The sequence below is a fragment of the Diaphorina citri genome, unplaced genomic scaffold (genome assembly GCF_000475195.1).
Source record: "Diaphorina citri unplaced genomic scaffold, Diaci psyllid genome assembly version 1.1 scaffold895, whole genome shotgun sequence".
Taxonomy (NCBI): domain Eukaryota; kingdom Metazoa; phylum Arthropoda; class Insecta; order Hemiptera; family Psyllidae; genus Diaphorina; species Diaphorina citri.
The window spans coordinates 1-10,109 of NW_007378326.1; the positions used below are offsets into that span (position 1 = coordinate 1).

Consider the following 10,109-nt stretch of genomic DNA (forward strand, 5'->3'; position numbering starts at 1 on the left):
CCACAAGCGTCTAATGTAGCAGTTGTTCCATTGCTACGAAATAAAAACGGCGGTGGAACACTCATCTTTAAAAAAAAGGCACACGTAAATAATCGAGTCTGTAAATGATATGGGGAAAAAAGAAAAATAGTGGAACAAGTAAATTAGATTTACTTTAAATTTATTTAATACTCGTACGTTTTCAAATAAATAATTTATCCAGACGTTATTTCTCCACTTCTTTTACTTTCTTTCAAGTAAAAAAGTGTGGTAAAAATAAAATTAAATTTGCTTACACACTAGAAAATATTCTTTGAAACTTAACTAGTAAAGAACTAAATAAATGGAAAAAAATGATAATTACCACCTACATAATTATAGGTAGGTACCTACAAACCATCAACTTAGACTCGCCTTTGGTCCAAGATTTTAATTACAAACAACATAATTACAAACAGTAAAAAAAAACTTTACAACATTATTCACAAAAATATCTGTACATACAAATGAACAAACATTCCCTATGTTGTTGTTGTAGCGGCTTTGGCTATAGCCGAAAGGTGATGACAAAATAGATTGAAAAAAAAAAAAAAAATGAGAACGATTTTAAGTAGGTACCTACCTAAGTTATATATCTACCTTTCTTCCAAGGTTAGGTTCAGTAGGTAACAATAAAGTGGTAAAATATTGGTATATTATATTTACCTCAGTATCAAATGCGTATCCAGGAATTAAAGGTAGAGGTGGATTGCGAAGTCCTTTGTCCATTTGGCTTCAGGCGATTCCTTAATGTTTAAACTTTTAAAGTCTTCAGAAGTAAATATTTACTCGAAATTTCCTTTTAGATAATGCAGGTAGCTGTTCATCTTAATATTCACATGTTTACTACAGGAAAAACACATTGTAGGTACAAGAAAAACACTTGATCTCTTGAAATAATAATAATTTCAATCAAATCAAATTTTTATATCTCTTACTACACATTTTGTTGGAAACGGCTAATTATATTTTTTACCATGGGGAAAAAGGAATTTTCAGCCCTATCTTAGCAGAATAATATATTCACATGTTTACTACAGGAAAAACACATTGTACAAGAAAAACACTTGATCTCTTGAAATAATAATAATTTCAATCAAATCAAATTTTTATAGCTCTTACTACACATTTTGTTGGAAACGGCTAATTATATTTTTTACCATGGGGAAAAAGGAATTTTCAGCCCTATCTTAGCAGAATAATTACTACACATTTTGTTGGAAACGGCTAATTATATTTTTTACCATGGGGAAAAAGGAATTTTCAGCCCTATCTTAGCAGAATAATGCATTTCTTTTTCAAGACGAGTTCAAACTTCAAATCAAAGCAAAATTGACTCAACATATCTCTGTTACTATGACAACGACCGCCACGGAATATGTAACATGTGTACAGGTGGATGTTTCTCAGGTATAGTTGTAACACGTAACACCTGTATCACCTGTTGATAAAATTTCATCGGGAAATGATTGGGTTGTGTACAGGTGGATGTTTCTCAGGTATAGTTGTAACACGTAACACCTGTATCACCTGTTGATAAAATTTCATCGGGAAATGATTGGGAGTTCGTTTTCCGAAAGACGAAAAGCTTTTTCTTCTTCAAATTTTTTTCTTCGTCATCTTTTAACTATTTTTAAAATGTAGAAGATTTACAAAGATAAAGTAAATAGGTACCCACCTACCTGCCTTCATTTCAGATTTAAGGCAAAGAAAAGATATTTTCATTATATTTAACATTAATATCACATCCATAATGGCTGCTGAAACCCTCCAAGAAATAACATATCACACAAAAGTTAAAACAATACGAGGTCCATTGTCCATGGCCAAGGTACCTATATGTACTTTTTTCGGAAGTTTTTTTTTCCCCCGCACCGCCCTTAACATTGTTCATAGCGAAAATAGGTAATGATAAAAGACAAAACATAGAGAGTGATTGGAAAAATCCCCCGCACCGCCCTTAACATTGTTCATAGCGAAAATAGGTAATGATAAAAGACAAAACATAGAGAGTGATTGGAAAAATAGATTCAAGGACGCGCTTGCTTGCCATGCAGAAGGTCCCGGGTTCGAATCCCACCATCGACAAAAATTTGCACTCGTTTTTCGATTGCAAATATTTCAGGGCCGTTTTTAGGGGGAGGCGAGGGGGCCCTGGTCCCCCCTCGAGTTTCATTTTTCTCCTTTACTGTAATAGTAATAATAATAATAGTGCTTATTTATACTGCTCGAATAGGACTTGGGAAAGGCCGTTTGGAACCTCCCAAGATTTGATCAGACCTAAGGCACTCACTATCAGATAGACCTGGTCAGGTATACCTGATAGAGTTAGTTTTACCTAATAGTGGCTCATCAAGTATCAGGTAGGCCTGACAGACGGATATTTTCAGACGTACCGGTCAGGTCTACCTGATAGTGTGTGTGCTCATCAGGAGTCAGGTATACCTGATCTCGTGTACCTGATAGTGAATGTGGCTGGTCTAAAATGTCCGAGTTGAAAATAGGTAAGGAATTTTAATTGTGTTAAGCATAAATGCTTGTCACAAATGTCGTTCCCTGCTTAATGGCACTACGCTAAATTTTATGACTTGACTTCGACTTGGACTTCATGGTCTGTGGGAGAACGAAAAGAAAGATTTCGCAAGCGTAACTTCATGTGAGTTTAATTACAGTTAGTAAAGTAACTTCCCAAGGATTAACAAGCTGGGCCCGTCCCTCCGGGAATTGTTTAGCCCGTAGTTTATTCGATCGTGATTAGAGAAAATCAGTACCTATGCACCTACCTAATTTGTTTAATATTCAGTTTTATTATTATTGATTTGATTTTCTGATTTTACTTTCATGTAATGATTTAAAATCAAGACTAGAGCTCGTTCTCCCTTTATTCCCAATATATTGTTTAAGTTACCCATCCATTTATTGGCCTTCCTCGGCGTAGCTTAACATAGGTAACGCTAAAACCGGTCTTAAATTAACGACTGAAGTGTTATAAAACTTTCTCGCTTCAAATTTACAAATTTCAAGATCAGAGCTCAATTGTGTGAGAAAATGTGAAAAAAATCCCCAAAAAACGACACTTAAATTAGGTCAAGCTAAAACGAAAATCGACCCCAGGACTCGGCACTCACCCCATTTCTGAGTTCCAAATATGGATCCGACGGCATACTCAAAGGCTCTGCTACCCGTACGCCTAACCTTCTGAGGAAGTTCCTCGTGAATGTGTCGCAGTTTGTGATGTGAAAGTTGCGCCCGAACAGCACAACGTTCTCTCCGATATTGAAATCTATGACGTCATAGAAAGCACCGGACTCGGGGATTTTGATTCGCTGTCGCCCAATGAGACATCCTGGGGAAAGAAAAAAAGGGATAGAGGGAAGGGTTCCTTTTTTAAAGAAGTTTGATAGAGGGAATTGTGGATGCCCTTCGCACTCAACCTTTGCTAATTCGCAAGGGAAATTTCAGGCTGGTATCCTCCCTGTTTAAAGTTTGGATGCCCTTCGCACTCAACCTTTGCTGATTCGCAAGGGAAATTTCAGGCTGGTATCCTCCCTGTTTAAAGTCCCCCAGCCAGATTAGGCTGATGGTCTATGCTCCCTCTTTAAAGTTCCCCAGCCAGACCAAACTGGTCGACTCCCTGTTTATCGACCAAGCTGGTCTACTCCCTATGGTCCCCTAGACAGACTTCTATACTCCCTGTTTAAGGTCTCCCAGCTAGACTAGGCTGGTCCATACTTCCTGTTTATCGTCCCCCCATCCAGACTAGGCTGATCTACTCCCTGTTTAAAGTCCCCCAGCCAGACTTAGTGCTTATTTATACTGCTCGAATAGGACTGAAAAGTCCCTTTACTTCAGCAGTGGGCTACTACTATTATTGTGGTCAAATTCTCAAATTATATTGAGGATAAAATTCCATGCCTCGGCTGGGATTGAGCCCACGCCCTCCTGTTTACCAGGCGAGCGCCTTGACCACTACACCACCGAGGCTGTAGACCAGACTCCGAAATTTTTTTAACATCCCCCCTCCCCCAGTACATAACTGTACCTATGACTTGACGATTTGGCCTCTCAGGCAGCCCCCCCCTCGATAAAATCCTGAATACAGTGCTGATTATCTCCTAATACCAACCTATATACCTACTCGATAATAAGCTACATGGAAGTCGAACTAGTTTTACTATCCATAAAACGAAATGCACTCATTGTTTCAATGATGCGTTTAAATCTAAATCGATAATTTACATAATCTAAATCGATAATTTACAGGATTTCCTCGGTGAACGCCCAATGTCGTGAGTAGCAGCTAATAATACTTTCACTGTCAAACGTCTCTCGTTAGAATGGGATTTAGTAACTGAACTTGCCCAGAAAAGGCAGGTAAGTTGATTACTGTTTAGGTAAGTTGATTACTCTCTCATAAGGTCTCTCATTGGGTAAGTTGACTGTATTGAAAATTCAAGTCGATCTTCCTCTGAAAATATCGGGCACTAGGGGACTACAGTATTACCTCAAAAACTTACCAATATCGTACTTGATCTTATAATAGCTCCGAGTAAACTCATCGCAAAGGTCATCATCTGAATCCTCGTCTTCATTTGCCCAGTCCGGCTTCTTGAAGTATGTCCTGCAAATTAAAAGAAAATTCAGACTTTAGTTAATAATGATAGGATGTATGAAAAGAGTGCTTTGAGATGGTGTTTCCACTTTCCATTTTCCTGTTCCGTTTAGGACCTGATGGATAATATCAGTGGAAGGTCAGGGTCACCCATCTTAACAACAAAGTGAGCTGAACTTATATGTTCCAACAAGAACATTGCAATATTTCAAAGAATACACTTTGCAAAGAAAGGTGCAATAATTACCTATGCAGAGGGAAAACTACTGAAAAAATGCATGACCACACAGAAAAGGCCCTTTGTAGCCTCCCAAGATTCGATCAGACCTAAGGCACTCACTATCAGATAGACCTGGTCAGGTATACCTGATAGAGTTAGTTTTACCTAATAGTGGCTCATCAAGTATCAGGTAGGCCTGACAGACGGATATTTTCAGACGTACCGGTCAGGTCTACCTGATAGTGTGTGTGCTCATCAGGAGTCAGGTATACCTGATCTCGTGTACCTGATAGTGAATGTGGCTGGTCCTGATTGTTTCTCTCTCAGAAATATTTTCCGTTTCCAATAGGGAAATATATCTAAGCATTGCTTCTCTATCTTCCATGGAAAACACTGCCATTCCTTACCTCATGACAAGGTCATCATCTGAATCCTCGTCTTCATTTGCCCAGTCCGGCTTTTTGAAGTATGTCCTGCAAATTAAAAGAAAATTCAGACTTTAGTTAATAATGAAAGGATGTATGAAAGTATGAAAAGAGTGGTTTGAGATGGTGTTTCCACTTTCCATTTTCCTGTTCCGTTTAGGACCTGTGGAAGGTTAGGGTCATCCATCTTAACAACAAAGTGAGCTGAACTTATGTGTTCCAACAAGAACAGTGCAATATTTCAAAGAGTACACTTTGCAAAGAAAGGTGCAATAATTACCTATGCAGAGGGAAAACTACTGAAAAAATGCACGACCACACATAATTGTAATGATGCCTATATTGTTTGAAAACTGCAAAGATTTGTGAAAGATGCCAAAGCCCACTGGTGCAAAAAGAACACTGTTCACCCTAATCTTGACCATTTATTAGTATGTTGTTGTTGGTTGTTGTTTACAAATGTTGGGACATTGACCATTAGGCCATTTTCCCACATGCGTCCCAACATTTTTCCACAATGGAACTGCTGGCTTCCAGGGCTGGACAGGAATTAGTTGAAAATAGGTACCGATCCGAACAGGCAAATTTCATCAAATTCAAACGAACTCTTCGAGAGTTTTGGCGGAAGGAAGAAATGAGAACGATTTTAAGAAGGTACCTAAGTTATACCTATAATATATATCTACCTTTCTTCCAAGGTTAGGTTCAGTAGGTAACAATAAAGTGGTAAAATATTGGTATATTATATTTACCTCAGTATCAACAGGAATTTAGGTGTGCTTGGTTCATGGGAGAGTTAATTCTCTTCGCCATTGTCAAACCACCAGCATTCCACTGTAGAATTGATAACAATAGAGATGGAGATGTTTTTCCTTTAACATTAGGACACATGACATCTTAACGCCACTCATTTCACACCGTCGAAACAGCCCAAGGGGCACTTATGGAGTCAAGTCCATGGAAGCAAGCAGTCTTTTTATTAGTATTATCCATGGTAACTTACGAAGGGGTATTGTACGACTGATCAGGGCTGTGAGTTTGATTGTTTTTGGGTACTCCAAGAAATGCTTTCAGGGTATCAAGAATTCCCATTTTATCATGCAGTGTTAAATTTAAAATGTGTGAGACTTGAGGTTTTTATAGCACTTGAAATCACATAAAAAAGGGAAATTTGGATTACTTCGCAGTTATTTTTCCTTTCCACTTTTGATGATGAATTGATGATGATAACTTTTCCAGAATTTTCCTAAAATTTCATTAATTTCAAACTTTGCCGCGCTCTGCGCATGTACTGATAATGAGGGAGTCTTCACACGGTTCAAAGTTTTGGACGTCATATTTTAGGGGAAAATTTACGAAAAGAGATCATCAAAACATATTGTAATGATGCCTACCTATATGTATTGTTTGAAAACTGCAAAGATTTGTGAAAGATGCTGAAAGCCACTGGTGCAAAAAGAACACTGTTCACCCTAATCTTGACCATTTATTAGTATGTTGTTGTTGGTTGTTGTTGTTGTTGTTGTTGTTGTTTACAAATGTTGAGACATTGACCATTAGGCCATTTTCCCACATGCGTCCCAACATTTTTCCACAATGGAACTGCTGGCTTCCAGGGCTGGACAGGAATTTAGGTGCGCTTGGTTCATGGGAGAGTTAATTCTCTTCGCCATTGTCAAACCACCAGCATTCCACTGTAGAATTGATAACAATAGAGTTGGACACATGACATCTTAACACCACTCATTTCACACCGTCGAAACAGCCCAAGGGGCACTTATGGAGTCAAGTCCATGGAAGCAAGCAGGATGTCTTTCCTTTAACATTAGGACACATGACATCTTAACACCACTCATTTCACACCGTCGAAACAGCCCAAGGGGCACTTATGGAGTCAAGTCCATGGAAGCAAGCAGTGTTTTTATTAGTATTATCCATGGTAACTTACGAAGGGGTATGGTATGGCTGATCAGGGCTGTGAGTTTGATTGTTTTTGGGTACTCCAAGAAATGCTTTCAGGGTATCAAGAATTCCCATTATATCATGCAGTGTTAAATTTAAATATTCTTGAAAATGTGTGAGAATTGAGGTTTTTATAGCACTTGAAATCACATGAAAAGGGAAATTTGGATTACTTCGCAGTTATTTTTCCACATCTGATAACTTTTTAACTTTTCCAGAATTTTCCTAAAATTTCATTAATTTCAAACTTTGCCGCGCTCTGCGCATGTACTGATAATGAGGGGGTCTTCACACGGCTCAAAGTTTTGGACGTCATATTTTAGGGTGGAAAATTTACGAAAAGAGATGATTTCAAAACATTAATAAGTCAGAAAGAGGATGAAAAATTAGTGGTAAGTTATAAATTATAATACCTACCTATCTAAAAAACTAGAATTTATTCAAAATTAAGGAAAAAAAAATTTAATTAAAAACGCTGGACTTGAGAAAAATCAGCTTTCCAAGATTTCCGCTAGAGTGCGTAGATGTACGAGAGTCACCCTTTAATTAAAAACGCTGGACTTGAGAAAAATCAGCTTTCCAAGATTTCCGCTAGAGTGCGTAGATGTACGAGAGTCACCCATTTGTTGTACATTGGTGAAGTTGTCACCATTTTCACTTTCGTGTTTTTTTTTTCAAGGAAACTGGAGAAAAAAGAAAAAGAAAAGTTAAAAATGGATGAAATAAGAAATAAGTAAAAATAATTGATAAAATAAAAATAAAAGTGATTGATAATATGTAATTTAAAATGATTGTTTGAATTCCTCAGTATTTTTGAATTTCTAATTGATTTCTGTAGATATCTGTGCAATAATAATTATCCATGATTATTTGTAGATAGTGGATCCTGTGCATTTCCTTCAAAGTCCATCTAACAGCAGATTTGATAAAAAGTAAGTAAGTATCAGTACCTAGTAGAGATTCTATCTCAGTACCTAGGAACTATAAGAACATACCTAGGTATGAACAACCTTTACAGATGAAAATTTAACTATGAAAATCTCTCGACAATACCTACAATGACCAAAGCCAATGTCTTCACACCAGTCTTCTAAACACTCCCTGTGATATAAATGTTTACAAGGACTCAAATAACAATCAAGATTTGGTTCAGGGACAGAACAACTTTTTGCAAAACACTTATGGAAATATTGCCGTTTTTCATCATTTCGACAATTAGGACACAAGGGATCATCTGGTACCAAAAAGTTCTGTAGGTGATATCCAGGTATTAATTAGAAAATAATTGTTATAATGGGGTTGACAACAGATCTTGGTAATTATGCATAAGACACGTCAATGGCAAATTTACTGAAAATTTCTATATAAGAGGAAAAACTTACTTTAAGAGTGTGCTAGATTGATTGTTTCTCTCTCAGAAATATTTTCTGTTTCCAATAGGGAAATATATCTAAGCATTGCTTCTCTATCTTCCATGGAAAACACTGTCATTCCTTACCTCATGACAAGGTCATCATCTGAATCCTCGTCTTCATTTGCCCAGTCCGGCTTCTTGAAGTATGTCCTGCAAATTAAAAGAAAATTCAGACTTTAGTTAATAATGAAAGGATGTATGAAAGTATGAAAAGAGTGCTTTGAGATGGTGTTTCTACTTTCCATTTTCCTGTTCCGTTTAGGACCTGTTGAAGGTTGGGGTCACCCATCTTAACAACAAAGTGAGCTAAACTTATGTGTTCCAACAAGAACAGTGCAATATTTCAAAGAATACACTTTGCAAAGAAAGGTGCAATAATTACCTATGCAGAGGGAAAACTACTGAAAAAATGCATGACCACACATAGTTGTAATGATGCCTATATTGTTTGAAAACTGCAAAGATTTGTGAAAGATGCTGAAGGCCACTGGTGCAAAAAGAACACTGTTCACCCTAATCTTGACCATTTATTAGTATGTTGTTGTTGTTTACAAATGTCGGGACATTGACCATTAGGCCATTTTCCCACATGCGTCCCAACATTTTTCCACAATGGAACTGCTGGCTTAGTGCAAAAAGAACACTGTTCACCCTAATCTTGACCATTTATACTAATAAATGGTCAAGATTAGAATGGTTGTTGACCATTTATACTAATAAATGGTCAAGATTAGAATGGTTGTTGTTTACAAATGTCGGGACATTGACCATTAGGCCATTTTCCCACATGCGTCCCAACATTTTTCCACAATGGAACTGCTGGCTTCCAGGGCTGGACAGGAATTTAGGTGTGCTTGGTTCATGGGAGAGTTAATTCTCTTCGCCATTGTCAAACCACCAGCATTCCACTGTAGAATTGATAACAATAGAGATGGAGATGTTTTTCCTTTAACATTAGGACACATGACATCTTAACGCCACTCATTTCACACCGTCGAAACAGCCCAAGGGGCACTTATGGAGTCAAGTCCATGGAAGCAAGCAGTCTTTTTATTAGTATTATCCATGGTAACTTACGAAGGGGTATTGTACGACTGATCAGGGCTGTGAGTTTGATTGTTTTTGGGTACTCCAAGAAATGCTTTCAGGGTATCAAGAATTCCCATTATATCATGCAGTGTTAAATTTAAATATTCTTGAAAATGTGTGAGAATTGAGGTTTTTATAGCACTTGAAATCACATGAAAAGGGAAATTTGGATTACTTCGCAGTTATTTTTCCACATCTGATAACTTTTTAACTTTTCCAGAATTTTCCTAAAATTTCATTAATTTCAAACTTTGCCGCGCTCTGCGCATGTACTGATAATGAGGGGGTCTTCACACGGCTCAAAGTTTTGGACGTCATATTTTAGGGTGGAAAATTTACGAAAAGAGATGATTTCAAAACATTAATAAG

General features: G+C 37.3%; 1 protein-coding gene and 1 long non-coding RNA gene across 2 annotated transcripts; both read right to left on the bottom strand.

The window, feature by feature from the left end:
* Nucleotides 1-2,592: 2,592 nt before the first annotated feature.
* On the bottom strand, nt 2,593-4,610 carry LOC103512872 (EF-hand domain-containing family member C2-like). Its single transcript, XM_008477657.2, has 3 exons — nt 4,547-4,610; nt 3,147-3,364; nt 2,593-2,631 (listed from the first exon to the last, which is right to left on the bottom strand). Exons 1-3 carry the CDS (start codon nt 4,608-4,610, stop codon nt 2,593-2,595), a joined length of 321 nt encoding a protein of 106 aa, XP_008475879.2.
* Nucleotides 4,610-6,654, bottom strand: LOC113468918. Its single transcript, XR_003392500.1, has 2 exons — nt 6,279-6,654; nt 4,610-4,639 (listed from the first exon to the last, which is right to left on the bottom strand). It is a non-coding gene; the product is annotated as an uncharacterized LOC113468918 (long non-coding RNA).
* Between the last annotated feature and the right edge of the window lie 3,455 nt (nt 6,655-10,109).

Excerpts from the sequence above, each read along its gene's own strand:
- LOC103512872 (XM_008477657.2), bottom strand. The coding sequence starts at position 4,610 with ATGAAGACGAGGATTCAGATGATGACCTTTGCGATGAGTTTACTCGGA. Across the intron at positions 3,365-4,546 it reads CGGAGCTATTATAAGATCAA|GATGTCTCATTGGGCGACAG; the intron begins GTACGATATTGG and ends TTCTTTCCCCAG. Across the intron at positions 2,632-3,146 it reads ATTTGGAACTCAGAAATGGG|ACCATGAAGTCCAAGTCGAA; the intron begins GTGAGTGCCGAG and ends GTTCTCCCACAG.